General features: G+C 46.9%; 2 protein-coding genes across 2 annotated transcripts; both read right to left on the minus strand.

Annotated features, from left to right (window-relative positions):
* Positions 1-4,612: 4,612 nt before the first annotated feature.
* Positions 4,613-5,761, minus strand: LOC101752632 (putative nuclease HARBI1). The gene is made up of 2 exons (XM_022827821.1): positions 5,256-5,761; positions 4,613-5,172 (listed from the first exon to the last, which is right to left on the minus strand). The coding sequence occupies exons 1-2, from the start codon at positions 5,725-5,727 to the stop codon at positions 4,697-4,699; spliced, it is 948 nt and encodes a 315-aa protein (XP_022683556.1). The 5' UTR covers positions 5,728-5,761; the 3' UTR covers positions 4,613-4,696.
* Positions 5,762-6,058: 297 nt separating this feature from the next.
* Positions 6,059-7,225, minus strand: LOC101784765 (zinc finger CCCH domain-containing protein 43-like). The gene is made up of 2 exons (XM_004973107.2): positions 6,825-7,225; positions 6,059-6,742 (listed from the first exon to the last, which is right to left on the minus strand). The coding sequence occupies exons 1-2, from the start codon at positions 6,855-6,857 to the stop codon at positions 6,170-6,172; spliced, it is 606 nt and encodes a 201-aa protein (XP_004973164.1). The 5' UTR covers positions 6,858-7,225; the 3' UTR covers positions 6,059-6,169.
* Between the last annotated feature and the right edge of the window lie 8,443 nt (positions 7,226-15,668).

Below are 15,668 nucleotides of genomic sequence, written 5' to 3' on the forward strand. Positions count from 1 at the left end.
ATGCTAACATGAAAAGGTGGCTAGCCTACCATGGTATATTCACAGCATGATACAACGATAAAACATGCAAATAGTATACAAGTGAGCACAAGAGTGTGGAAGGGAAAGCTCACTATACAAGTGTACAAAGGCCTCTTGAGGACCATCCAAATGGTGTGGAGAACCATCTAGTCTTGATCACCTCAAGCAAAAGATCAAGTCCCTTCGAGCTCATGTTCTCCACCCGCATCCCCGTACCTACACATGAGAGGACAAAGAAATCGAGTCTTGGATCCCAAAGGATTAGCAAGCATATACTTGGGAATCCAAAACTTAGTCACACGGGTAAAAGATGCACTCAACTTATCATGTGGGTTAGCATGATGCAAATGCCCGTTCAAATGAGATGATTTCGAAACACCCTTGGAACCATGCCTCAAAGGAGCAACTCAAGAACAAGAACGAGTGCTACCACTAGCAAAAAGGCAATGATCCCCCGAGGTCTTAAGAGAAGAACCAACACAAGCACCATGAGAACCATGTCGTGGACTAGCATAAGAAGAACTAGAAGCATGTTCACGTGCATGACCTAAATCGCTAGAAAAGGAGTCATAAAACCCATCAATGAAATGTGGCTTCTTACTAGGCTCACAAGTGTTCAAGCCATGAGCAGGGCTATGAATAACCAAAGGCCTAGAAGCACGAGTTTGCCGCATTTTTCTTGCACGACGATAACAAAAACTCTCTTGATGCCCATCTTTCTGACAAGAAGAGCAATGGTACAAAGGCCTTTTTGTAGGCACGGTCCGAGAGGACGAATCATCATTCTCATTCAAGTGAGAAGTCCCTTGGAACTTAGAGCAAGAAGCATCAACAACATCATTTGACTTGGTGCCCACATTAGGTTCACACGTGCCATGGGAAAGGCTATGTGGCTTCCTAAAAGCTTTGGCATGCACACGTCGCTCATGCTTGACACGGCAAAAGCAAAACTCAACGGTATGCCCATCTTTCTTCCATAAGGTGCAATGGAACTTCGGTGTGGGAGTATGAGTTCCAAAAATGTGAGAAGCACCCTTGCCACTTGAATTGTCCTGGGCAATACTGGAAGAAGCAACAAGCTTAGGAATAGCTATAAAAGAGCTATCCAAAGTAGTAGCACAAGTGCTATCATCCAAAGACTCACGCTCAACACAAGAAGCCAACTCCGATTGGGAAGAAGCAATTTTAGAAACATCAACATCGGAGTGACAAGAATTGCGAGAATCAAAAGACTTAGCACAAAGACTCTTGCATTTTGTGGCCAAAACCTCATTTTCATGTTTGAGGTGATCACAAGTACCACATGGAGCATTTCTCAAATTATCCATCTCCTTTTCAATGCACTTAGCATATGTGATACTCAAGAGTTCATTTTCTTTCTCAAGGTTGGCACTCATCTCATTGTGCTCAACCAACCTGGCGCTCATATCATCGCGCATTTGCTTCAAAGCCAAAACTTCATTTTCCAATTCAATGCATGATGTGCAAATAAGACCGCATGAACAATCATCATCATTCACATCAAGCACTATATCATGATTATCACAAGAAGTAAGGCAAACATCATCATTAAGCACCAAAGAGCACATGCTGCAAGGTATAGACTTCATTTCATAAATTTGAGCCCTAGCATGCTCAAGTTGATCTACACATGTGGTGTGAATTAATTTTAGTTCATTAATTTCAGCAAGTAAAGACTCACATGAAATACATGGTAAAGAAGCATTTAACTTCAACAAAGCAATTTCATCTCTAGCCTTATCAAAATCATTATTTAAAGCTACACAAGAATTGTATGGCATAGAGGCATTGAATTTCAACAAGTCATTTTTAGATTTCAAGCAATCAAGAGGAGCGTTCAATTCATCATTCTTTCTAAGCAAGGTATCACAAGAATTGCAAGGATTTAAAGCATGTGACTTCCAATAAGTAATTCCACATTTCAACCTACCAAGAGAACATTTCATCTTGTCATTCTTCCTACGCAAAGCATCATAAAGCTCTATATTACTCTCATTCTCATCTTCACAATCATCAACACGATTGCATAGAACCATGATGCATTTTGCAAGCGTACCTTGGCTCGTGTCTCTTAGCCCGCGGTATAACTCGCCCTTCATGAGATCACCATCCTGGTAGTTCTCGAGGAGATCCATCACTGCCTCCACTTCTGGTTCCAACTCAATCTCCGAACTCCTCCTACCTGAGGACAATGAAACACAAGAAGAAGAGCTTAGTGCCATAGCTCAAAGCACCGGTTAGGATTAGTCAAAAAGCAAGCTCAAATCGAAAAAACCAAATCCGCAAGCATAAACGCCCTTTATATTGTCGCCCCATGGATCACAAAGCTGATTAAGGTTGTGTTTAAGCTCTAATACCAATTGAAGGATCGGAAAGGCGATCAGAGGGGGGGTGAGTTGGAGCCGATTCAAATTTTCTTCAAGAACTTTGGCTAAAAACCCACAAGCCTCTCTTCTAGCAAAATCAAGTCCACTTAGCTATGCACAAGCTAATGGACCTAGGAATGATGCTAGGAACCCAATTTGAGAGCAATGGAAGTAAGAAAGGCTCCAAACAAGCTCGGGAAGAGTAACATTGAAAACTAACACCTCTGTGCGAAAAAATCCGGAGGAACCTTCAGAAAATTCCGGATGTGCGGAAAAATCTGGAGGTCCGGAAATTTCCGGAATTAGGTCCGGAATATTCCGGAATCCCAGATTTCAGCCTACGTGAAGATGGAAGAAAAATCCGAAACTCAATCAAACGACCTCCAAAAATCACAAAATTTTAACCATAGCTTCCCAACAATATAAAAAACATATTTCCAAAAGAGCTCCTTAAAAATATTAGCCAAACAAAGGGAATTAAAATTCTTGTGAAGAACACCACTTTTTCAACCTTAGAACTTGAATCGACCCGATCTATGAACTCGTGAGGTTCCAATCAAATCCCTTAAGTGGAAAGGTTCAACTCATGTCCTAGTTCATTTCCAAACAACCGGATTGACTCAAAACTCCCCACAAAACATGAATCAACCAAAAACGTGAGAGGGAAGAAAAGCGAGAAAACAAGAATGCGAAGAACACAAACGGAAATTGCAAATCCAAATGGGATGGAACAAGATGGCACGAAATAGATCTTTGGATTACTTCACCATGTCCGGTTACAAGCCACTCCTTAGCACAATCAAAGCTAGGATGGCGAAAAGATCAGACAAAGATCCTCTCCTCTCTCGCCTCACTTCTCTCCCAAAACCTCTCACAAACAAATGAGTAGACTACCACCTACTAGCCCAAGAGGTGGCCGCCCCAAACAGCCACTCCTCATATATATAGGCATTTTGCAAATATCCAAAATACCCTTACATTAAGCATACAACCCAAATACCCCATAGGGGTAAAACCATCCAACTTTTTCTTTGTTCATCGGACGGAACAAGCACCTTCACGACCTAGCTTCACCTCAACGCAAGCTTTGCGATGGTGCCACGCATCCTCCAACTCGACGTCGTCTGGCCGCACCGAACTCGCCCCCGGTTTTGAGGTCCAAACCGGCAAACCTGCCTGCGTGGTAGTTTTGAGGCCCAAACCGTCCATCCCTGCTTGGCCGCCACGCGACCTCAACGGTGTCGACGCCGTCCAGCAGCACCGGACTCGTCCCCTGGTTTTGAGGCCAAACCGATCAAACCCTCTGCACACCCTCCCGGCATGACTCACCCCCGTTTTTGAGGCCAAACCGGTCAAACCCTCTCGCACGCCCCACATGGCGTGACTCACCGATGTCGATGCGTGTCCGGCCTTTGCCAAGTCTCCGACGCCTCCAAATCTGTCACTCCCGGCTCCCGAGCCGCCTACTCGACTTACCTCCGTCCCGCTTGACTCGACCGATGTTGTCTCCATCCCGTCCATGTACTCTTGCTCTTCCGTGCACTATGTGGATCATCCATGACTCCGCCCGGACTCCTCGGGTCTCTCGATCCAAGTCTACTCGTGTCCACCCTTCACAGCCCTAGTACATCGGCACGAACCTTTCGCTTGAGCTTCACCTCATGCCGTCGACCGCCATGTTGCATCCTACACCTGCACATCACAAGACAAGAGACACAACACACAAGATATGTTTTGTACAAACACCGCAACACAACACATCCGGTTAGCCGTTAGCATAATCATGCACATATGAAACATTGACTCAACTGGTAAAGCCTCAAATCATCTTGTCAATCACTCATCACATATAGGGGGTGTTTGGCAGCACTCCACCTTTCAGAAATCAGCTCCACTCCACCAGCTCCACACTTTTGCAGCTCCACTCCACCAACTCCAGAAAAATATGGAGTTGTTGAACGTGTTTGGCATATTGTTGTGCTCCAGCTCCAGGAATATGAGTTTTTGGTAGGAATGTTCTATTTTGCCCTTGGTGGTTGGATCGGTTGAATTTTTAGCATTGTTTACATTGTTTTTCCCCGTGCTACAGTAACCACGCTGCTAGAGTAACCGGGCCGTCAGTACCGTTCGTGGTGTTTTTCAGTTTTTTTTTCCCGCTGCTACAGTAAAATAGCGTACAATACTTTCTTCATTTTTTTTCCCATGGCAAAAAATATTGAACCAAATAACGTTGTACCGAATGAAAGGTCGCAACAAATACGGTACAAAATCAATCTTTCCAATACAAACTAGTTCCAAGCAAGAGAGAGTGTGGTGGCTAGCTCATCACGAAAGACATCCATAGTTGGCGCGTTGAGTGCGGAAGTTGACCCATCTGACGCCGCTTGCGAAACTGCATATTTGTTATATCTTTCCGGTATTGTAGGAACAAAATTAGGATCACGATCAAACCGAGCAAAGTCTTCATCTTGACCTCCATGCTCACGAATGAAATTGTGAAGGACCATGGTAGCCACAACAATCATCTTTTGCTTGTACATGGGATATGGTGGCATCTTCCAAAGAATTTGCCACTTCATTTTTAATAGTCCAAAAGATCGCTCAATCACATTGCGGATAGATGAGTGAACCCGATTGAACCTTTCCATAGGCGTCTTAGGTTCAATACCTCTATGCCATTCCGGTAAATGATACCTTTCACCCTTGTAAGGAGCGAGGTAGCCAGGACGATTAGGATATCCCGCATCCACAACGTAGTATTTGCCTATATTCACAAAAAAATAATATGAGTTATGGATTAATGCTACATGTTAATCACATTCATATATCAAATTGAACACATGTTACCTTGTGGAGGATGTGGAAAAAATTCTTCATCCACTCTGAGTGCATTGTACAACACACTTGTATCATGCATAGCTCCAGGTTGTCCCATGGAAACATAAGTGAAACGCATGTCAAAGTCGCATACCGCTAGTACATTTTGAGTGGCTACCCCGGTCTTTCCAATATATCTCACTTGCTCATCAGGTGAAAGAGCAACACGGATATGAGTGCCATCAAGTGCACCAATGCAATCTTTGAAATGTGGATATGCACGTTTGTCATCTCTTATCCTCTTATGGACTGTGGGGAAGTTGGGATTCTTTGGTCGAATGAAATCTTTCGCCATAGCCATCAAAGCATTTAGCACCTCATCAAATTTTCTACTAATAGTTTCGCCAGAATGCTTAAATCTATTTTGAGCTCTCCTATTAGACTCGTTTCCAGCACATGTGTATAGGAACATAGCAAGCATCTCTTTTGTGCTAATGTGCATAGAAGGTCGCAGCCCATACCTTCCCACCAACACACCATGAAGAACCAAGAAGATTTCATTGTTCATACGTAGTTGTCTATGACATTCTCCAGGACTTTTCATTGTCTCTAGCAGCCATCCTGTTCCACTTAGACCAGATGTCCTTGGTGGGTTTTTAACAAGGTAAAGGTCAGAATATATTTGTGCAATTTCTGCAGCACCCAACATAAGATTCCAAAAGACCTCGCTTTCATCATTGGAGTCATCACTATCGCTCTCACTTTCCTACATATAAGAGATCATATGACATATAAAATAAAATAAGTACTTCGCATTAAAATAACACTTAAGGTTGAATGACAATACTTCAGTCCAACAAGTAATTAAAAATTGAAATAACACTGCAGTTTCAATAACAATAGTTCATACGAACAAAAAAGAATTATTAAAATGACACAATTCCTCAATTGCCATACTTGGCATTATACTTTCTGCGAAGCCAATTAAATCTAATCTCGTTTGTTGGCAGGGTCATGAACATTTCCCTTTGGTCCTTCTTCACAAACAACTCTGTGGCGATATAATGCTCATCTGTATCATACCCTGCCCCACATTCCAACACAAGGTCCATGACTTGTTGCACAGTTACTTCACCCAATTTTTTAGATGTAAAAGAGGAAGCGGACTCAGCAATCTTAGTTACTTGTTCCTGAATAACTTGTGCTGTTCCAGTTCTTTGTTTCTTTGCTGGTGGAATTCTTTTGTTTGCTAACAAAATAGTAGGAGAAGGAGTAACCTCTTGGACCTCATCTGTTTCATCCCAAGCAACTCCGCCATCGTCACAATCATCAGGGACATCATGAACCTCATTCACATGTCCGTTGTCAACATCCTCTTGTGTTGGTGGTATGATGGGATTAGAGCTCATAGGATTCCAATGATCGCTTTCATCATTAGTTATATCAACAAACATCACAGTCAAGTCCTCCTCATTTTGCAACGGTTTTTTTCGAAACTTGCCGCAACCTGGAATCTCCTGCAAGGACATCATCGTTATTTACAAAAAGAAATGACATGAACCTATTGCTTAACAGAAATAAAATAGTTTCAGAACTCACCGCCCTTGCCTTCTTCCACCACTCATCATCCATATCAATCACACCTCTTGCTTTGTCCTATCCCGCACCCGTTTGCTTCCTCATTAATTTCTTCCAAGTCGTTAAATCGGTCTTCAACTTATCCCACTTGTTCTTCATTTGCCGCTTGGTCAAACGAATTGCAGTGAGGTTGAAAAATTCATTGCTGACCTCATCATAGCCTACTGAGTTCAAATGAGTGTTCGGTCTATTCCCTTTCTTAACTTGTTTGGCAAACAACGAACATATGATCGTCGTGTTTGCATCAGTCCATTCAATTGAATCACCCTGAATAACATATGACAGTCCATTGAAGTGCAAGCATTCAAAGTAATCTGACCTCGTTGATAAAACCACAATTGTTATTCAGTCAAATCCATATAACATGCAATCCATATAACTGTTCTAGCGGTACAAATACCTTGCCTATTGGAGGTGCTCACAGGAGAGTTTAGCATGCACCACATGATGCCTAGGAAGTACGAACATCATTGCAAACTTTGTGAACTAAAAGGTTTGTAGCTAGATAGATAGATACTAGGCACACGGTAAATCAAAACTATTTATCTTTGCTATATTTTATTTATTTGATTTTTCGTGTATGTCTTAACTAACTCGTCCCTCACAACCATAGTGAAAAAACTGCTGGCCTGTTCAGATACTTGTAGCTTAGGTGGCCCTTGTGACCTGTGCGGCATGTTTAACCTTTCATGTGTCTAAGGGCCATATATTTTCAGCTACTAAGGGATAATAAGCATGCATCTTTCCAATCAAAAAGAGAACGAGAGCTTCAGAAAAAATTTTCCATAGGTGACAAAATTTCAGAGCTTCAAAAATATTCTGATTCTTCATCATGGCACTACAGCAAGCCAGCTAGTATCTATACTATCAGAACTAAATGCACGACGTGTAAAATCTTCCTAGACAATCTCAAAGCCACTGATAAATTTATATACATCTAAAACAACACTACTTGAAGCACGACCTAATTGAGAACACTCCATTACCGTGTAAGGAGCGTTTCTCTTTGATGCCTTCTCGCTGCCATGCTCGGCGCCACAGCCACGGCCACGGCCGCCACCCTGGCCAACACGGCCACGGCCACGGCCGCCACCCCTGAAATTGCCAACACGGTCACGACCTCGTCCGCCGACGGCCAGACCTTGGTCACCATCATCCTGGGCCCCGAAATCACCCCAGGACGGATCTTGCTCCATGCCTGATGCCTCCCTCATCGCGTCGGTCACGCCGCCCACAACGGTCAGGCCGTCCCTCGGTGCGCCGGCCAGACCGGCGGCGGCCGCCCTCGGCGCGACGGCCAGACCGGCGGGTGCCGCCCGCGAGGCAACGCCTAGGCCGGCGGGGGCCGCCCGCGACGCGCTGCCCAGGCTGGCGGGGTCCGCCCACGGCGCGGCGGCCAGGCCGGCGGGTGCCACCCGCGAGGCACTGCCCAAGCCGGCGGGGTTCGCCCGCGGCGCGCTGCCCAGGCCGGCGGGGGGCTCCCTCGGCGCGGCGCCCAGGCTGGCGGGCGTCTCCCTCGCCGCGCCGCCCAGTCCGGCGCCTCCGTCCCCGTCCATCTCGCCGAAAGAGCGCCGGCGGCGGTCGGCGGAGGCTATGGGCTCGGGCGCAGCAGATGAGTAGCGGATGGGTCTGCTCTTCTATTTTCTTTTGACCGAAATCGAAGGGGTACTGTGTAACGGATGGCATGGTGGGTAAATAACTACGAACTCCACGACGAGGTCTGTATTCAAGGTTTTTGGAGCACCCCTTGAGGTAGGGCCTGTTTGGGAGCACTCCACTCCAGAAAAACTAGCTCCACTCCACTAGCTCCACACTTTACTAGCTCCACTCCACCAACTCCAAAAAAACATGGAGCTGCTGCACGTGTTTGGCTAATGGCAGTGCTCCAGCTCCAAAAACATTAGCACTTGTTGTGAATGGTCTATTATACCCATGTGAATGGGTCCCACTCGTCAGTCTTATTTTCTTCTCCATTCTTCTCCTTCTCATTTCTTCTCCTTCTCCTTTCTTCTCCTTCTCCTTTCTTCTCCCGAGGCGCAGGGGCGGTGGGCGGGTGGCGCGGGGCGCGGGGCGCGGCGGGCGACAGGCCGGGGCGGCAGGCGTGGGGTGCCGGGCGCGCGGCTGGCGGGCATCGCGACGGGCGGCGGGCGCAGCAGGCGGCGCGGCTCGCGGAAAGCGGCGTGCGCATGGACGGAGCGTTGATCAGGGGCGGCTGGCGGAAGGTACGTAAGAGGCAGCATGCCGAGCCGGGTCGAGTCGCGGTGACATATGGTTTTTCATTTCAATGAATCCAACCGGTATGGGTGTACGAGTGGCAATGGTGGGTAAATACCCACCAACTCCACGAGGAGGTTTGTAAAGGGGGTTTTTGGAGAACTCCTTGAGGTACTTCACAAAAAACGTGGATCTACCCCCCTGCTCCACCTTTTCCTAGAGCCAGAGTTGCTGGAGCTAGACGTGTTTGGCTGCGAAATTTTCGGAGTTGGTGGAGTGGAGCAATTTTTCGTGGAGTGGAGTGCTCCCAAACACCCCCGTACTCCACCAAAAACGTGGATCTACCCCCCTGCTCCACGTTTTTCCTGGAGCCGGATTTGCTGGAGCCGAACGCGTTTGGATGCGATTTTTTTGGAGTTGGTGGAGTGGAGTGATTTTCCGTGAAGTGAAGTGCTCCCAAACAGGCCCATAGACCAAGGCACATCTCAACTTGGTCTCTCACCAGCGGTCTGGATTGCCGTCATGTAGATCTGGAGGAACTCCTCCAGGTCGATGGTGTTGTCGTACTTCTCCAAGATATCATACCAGAACTTCATCGAGCAATCAACCCAGCGCAGGTCAGCCATGAAGGCCCAGCACCCGGCCCCATAAGGGCCAGCGTCGTCGTCTCCACCCGTAGAGGTCCTTGCTCCACGACGAGAGTCCCCCCTGGGGGTGGACCCTGACGAGGCTTGGTCTTCCACTCGGGGCGGCTCGCGATGCTGTTCCTAGCTCCGTTTCAAGGGTGACTCGTGCATCCTCCCTGGAGTGGTTCCGCTCGAGGAGCGTGCGCAAGTCCTGCTGCTCGAAGCGAGGGGGAGACATGATGGACTTTCACGACAGTTAGTGGACGGGTGGCAGGCCGAGCCAGACCCGTGCCCGCCCCGTCCAGTCTAGCTGCGTGAGCTCTCGCCCAGCCCGTAGGGAGCTTGGGCCTTGCCTACCAGCTTTTCCAGGTCCTCCAACCATCGCCCCTCGGGGTCTCGGCACTGGCCTCTACCGGCGGGTGCCGGAGGAGGGCCTGTGCGGCCACCAGGGTGTCTCCTAGTAATAGGTTGTCGAAGTCGAGCGGCAGCTGTTGGAAAATTTAACGATCACAAATAAATTCACAAGCGCACGGATATACCATTGCAGCATTTCACCCAAGAGTATTCCCAAGTGTACCGTATTTCCCAAAGGAAGGCGAGTAGGTCAAAGAAGTTACTATGTTCATTAGTACATCTTAATTGGGTAGACCAAAGCTCAAACAGGGGTAAAGATAATAGCATGTTAGTGTGACACACAACAGAACCAAACTTAAGATAAGATAGGCTAAGGCTAGGAAGAAAGACAAAGAGATAGCTCTAGGTTCATATGTACTTCCTATATACTGCATAGCTCATACTAGTATACATACTAGTATACATACACAACATACACATATTTAGAACCAGGACTATGCATCCAGGCACACACGGGGAGATAGTACCCATACCAGTTCCGCCCGGCAAAGTTACTGCTAATTTACGAACTCCTATAGCGTACCCGAACATGGCGGATTACAAAGGACGGGTAGGGCTGTCACCACCTGCCGCCTACCCCTAGCAACCCATGGGGCAAACTCATATCATATGGAGCCAACAATCCAAGCACCATGCTTGCATTGATGAACAATACTCTAACCTCCCTAGGACTCCCACCTTCCGATGGCCGAGCATAGGGCTAGAGCAATCCATAAAGATCATTGGACCGATGCCGTAGCATACATCAACTAGCCTAAACATGCATTGCATATGTAACACATATAAACCATGGCAAGGGCATATGACTATCACAAGAGCAAATAAAGCCTAGCATGCTAGTATGACAAGGGTATATGACTAGCAAGGTAGCATATGAGCCAAGCAAAACACTTCAGTGGTAACCCGCTAAGGTTTCGGTGTCTGGCGTGCAACACCCTTCATAGGCTGCTAATGCAACGACTCAGTCCCCCCTCTTGCCTCATCACAAGTAAGATTACCCCAGACTAAGATTTCTAATTATTTAGTCAAGACCAGAGTCATTTAGTCTTGTGGTAGCACTATTTTCCTAGGTGGTCGCTCCATGTTCCGATTAAACATAATGGTCTTGTATTAATGGAAAGTATAACATAAATAATACCAAATTAATAATGATTCAGATTAAACCACCATAACCATGTTTGAGCACTAAGCATGAGCTACCCAACATAAATTTAACCCGGTTGGTCAAGGCAAAGGTAAAGAAATCTAGGACATCTTGAATTGGGACCCATAAGGATTAAACTATACTGTGCATGGCAATGTTGTATAGAACATGACAGTAAAGGTGAATAGAACTTAAAAGTAGTGATCAAGGATACGACTTGCCTTCTTCACCTTGCTCTTGTTGTTCGTACTCCTCGAAGACTTGATCTTCAAATCCCTCGAACTGTTGACCGTCTACACGCATCACACGAGCACATACAAAGCAAACAAATGCAATACATAAGAAAACAGTACACCAATCAAAGAAAACAAGCTTACCAAACTATTCTACGCATTAAAACAAACACACGGATATAAAGAATGCCAAGAACGGAGCTATAATGCAAAAACTACACTTAAAACAAGATGTAGGGCATAACTATGAGAAAACTGAGATTACAGGGATCTGATTTTAAATAGTTTTGAACTGCGCGAGGACAGCAGTGCAAAATGCGGAAACCGCAGGGGCTAAAATGCAAAAGCAGCACGGCGCGCGTCTGCTGACCAGTACAGACCAGATTGACTGGACGCGGACCGTTGGATGGCGATCCGACGGCTGGCAGATGCGGCGATGACGCCACCGGCGACGAGCGGCGGCGGGACAGCAGTTCGCCGGTCTTCGCTCATAAACGAGCTCCCGGTAGAGGTTTTGCACGCAGACTCGAGCAGGAGAGTGCGGGGGTTGCAGCGAACTCGACTAGAAGGTCGACGGGCGAGTTCCCGCGGTGAAGGACACGGTATGAGCCGAGCGACGGCCGGTGGCTCCGGTGAAGTCGTATGCGCCAGGGGAAGCCGCGGATTCGAACGAGGACAAGGCTGACGGGCTTCCCACCTCCTCGCTGAGTTCCGGGCGAAGCTTTAGGCGGCGGAAGACGGCGAAGGCGGAGATCGACGCGACACGGCGGCGCAAAGAAACGGGCGGTGGCGCGCTGTAGATGCGGAGCAGGAGTCCTTGCGGTTGGGGAAAAAAGGAAGTGGCGGCGGCTTATATGCGAGCCCGGGCGTGTGGGTCCAGAGGCTAGGCGGACGTGGCGCAAAACAACTCGGATTCGAGTCCGAGCGGAGGAGCGGCGCTGGAGAAACGCGTGCGGGCGACGCCCGTGCAAAACTGGCGGAAGGAAGCGGATGACTGCCAGGCCCCACGCGGCAGCGAGAGGAACTGCGGAGCAGTGCGGGAGCGGCCTGGCCGCTAGCTGGGCCGGTGCGAGCGGGAGGAGAGCTGGCCGCTACCTGCTACCTGGCCCGAGGTGAGGCTGAAAAGAAAGAGCTGCTGCGCCGGGCCGAAACAAGCGCTGGCGCTGCACTGCTGCTCGCTAGCTGGGCCACTGCGGGAAAGGAAAAAAAAGAATAGAGCTGGGCCGCCAGGACTGCTGCGACGGCTGAAAAAGAAAGGAGAAACTGACGCCTGTAGCTAGCTGCTGCTCTAGTTCAGAAAAACAGAACGCAGGCAGGAGATCGCTAGCTGAACCTGAAGCTCTCAAGCTGAACTCTGAAACTAAGGTAGTGTTTGGTTGGCTCAAATGTAATGTAATCTGATTACTGAAGGTAACGAATCCCATTACATATGTTTGGTTGTGGTGGTTTGCAATCAATTGACACTATAATCGAATCCCTTACCTAAATAATATCTATACAAGCTTGTTACCCCTCCTCCCCCACACAGTAATCTGATTACGTTACCAGAGTGCAACCAAACAAAGAGGGCAATCACCTATTCCACCTCTAAATACACTGTAATCTGATTCCCTTTGCGTTTACATTACCTTAGCATGAACCAAACACTATCTAAACAGGACAGGAATAACTGGAGCCAGCGCAGGACTGAAAAGAGCTGGCGCGTGTTGCCACTGCCAACAGCAAACAGAACAGGAGAAGCTTGATAGGAAACTGGCGACTGAAACTGGAGAGCTACAGAATTCTGGACTGAAGAACTTGCTGACAGAAAAAAAAAACTGAAACTGAACACAGCTACCCCAAGTGACAGAAAGGAAGAGGAGCCACCAAAAAGCGAAACTCAAACTCGAAACCAAACAAACATGATGAAAACTATGCAACAGCATGGATGCACCAATAAAATCCTATATTTCATTATTTAATTATAAAAATGCTTAAATGCCTAAAAATTGCAAAACCACCTTATATGCCTTAAACAAGCAAATTTGTTTCTAGCAAATTTTAGTAAAATGCATAGTTGAAGATTGTGGGTGTACATGGTGTCTAGGAATGGTCGTCCAAGAATGAGCGATACTTCCGCGTTGACTTCCATGTCAACAACCGCAAAATCCACGGAGAGATAGGTGTTTTGGATTTTCACCGGAACACCCCTTATGATACCCACGGTATAGCCATTTGACGAGTTGGCCATCTGCAGACACATTCTTGGGGGGTGCAACGAAGGATAATTGATTTTATCATATATTACCTTCAGCATGAGGCTAATACTTAATCCAAGGTCACATAGAGCATGCTCAGCGTGGCAATCCCAGATCGAGCACTCGAGCATCGGGTAGCCAGGATCCTTCTTCATTCCCTTGGGTCCCTTGATCAGGGACCGCCTCCTTTGAGATGTCATGCCTTCCTCCTCATGGAACTTTGCTGCAGTGTTAGCGTAGTGCAGGTTCCGAGAAGGTTTTTCCCACTTCATGGTCACCGCATTAACATTTTCACGAAAATGTTCGAGTTCCCGTGGAATTTTTTCGATCTCAACAGAAGGAATAGCAGCAACCAACTAAGCTATTTGGGTTTCTAACATTTCATTGAAACTCAGTTGGTTCTTAAAAGTAGAGGATAGGCTTTCCAAGGTTTTTTTGTTGGCAGCAAGCTCTTTAGAAAGGGATTCAATTATTTTTGCATGGCCAAAAACAAGGTGTTTCAAGGAGGATTGATTGGAATTGAAATTGTTACCTTTGTTACCTCCTTGTTAGTCGGGGCGTGGTTGATTGCACTCCTAGCCTCCTTGTGGACGATACCTGTTGTTGTTGTCGTTCATGTACAACACGTCCTGATGAGGTTGGAGTCATAAATTGCTCCACCCTTGGTTGGAGACAATCTTCTTGATCAAATTGGTGGCATTTGCTATGGTCAGAGAGAAGAAGGCTCCTCCAGCAGCAGCATCAATGTGGTCATGGTCTGTCAGAGTTAGTCTGTTGTTAAAGTTCTAAAGAATAAGCCAATCATCCATCCCATGGTGAGCACAAGCTAGGATGTATTCCTGAAGCCTTTCCCACGCCTCGAGGATTGACTCCGTAGCTGCTTGCTGGAAATTGGAAATCCTTCCACGAAGAGCGTTGGTTTTACCCAACGAGAAGAACTTCACAAGGAACGCCATAGAACACTTTTCCCAAGAGTTTACCATCTCCCGGTTCGCATAGAACCACTACTTCGCTCTCCCGAGTAGAGAGAACAGGAACAGTTGGAGGCGAATAGCATCTTCACTGACCCCTCTGATTGTGAAGGTGCTGCTGAGCTCTAGGAATTGCTGAAGATGCCCACTTGCGTCCTCATTAGCTTTCCCACAGAATGGGCTAGCCTGCACCATGTTGATGAGACCCGTCTTGATCTCAAAGTTTGCGTTCCCCATGTCGACCTTAGATCCAACGGGAACCTAGGAGGTCGAGGGAGCCGAGAACTCGCCGAGGGTCTTCTGGGCCATCGTGTTGAATGCTAATGGTGCAACGAAAGCTAGATCGACTGCGGAGAGGATTATCTGAGGAGGGACGATACGAGATCGTACACTTCCTACCATTGATCTGAATTCTTGATAAAGTTTGTCGGCAAGTCGAAACCAGTACACTACCTATTTTCACATGAGAGAGAAAACAAAGCAAGGTTAACCTGTTTAAGTAGAGGCTACCAATCAAGGATACAATCATAGAACATTAGTAAAACTCTTAACCAATGCCTTCCACCGCAACGGCGCCAGAAATGCTTGTTGGTATATTTAACGATCATGAATTAATCCGCAAGCTCACGGATATATTGTTGTACCATTTCACCCAAGAGTATTCCCAAGGGTATCGTATTTCCCAAAGTAAGGTGGGTAGGTCAAAGGAGTTACTATGTTCATGAGTATATCTTAATCGGGCAGACCACAGCTCAGATAGGGGTAAGGATAATAGCAGGCTAGTGTGACACACAAGAGAACCAAACTAAAGATAAGATAGGCTAAGGCTAGGCACAAAGACAAAGAGATAGCTCTAGGTTCATATGTATTTCCTATATACTGCACAGCTCATACTAGTATACATACACACATTTAGAATCAGGCTTATGCACCCAGGCACACACGGGGAGACGGTACTCGTATCGG

This window comes from Setaria italica, chromosome VI, assembly GCF_000263155.2.
Source record: "Setaria italica strain Yugu1 chromosome VI, Setaria_italica_v2.0, whole genome shotgun sequence".
Lineage (NCBI taxonomy): Eukaryota > Viridiplantae > Streptophyta > Magnoliopsida > Poales > Poaceae > Setaria > Setaria italica.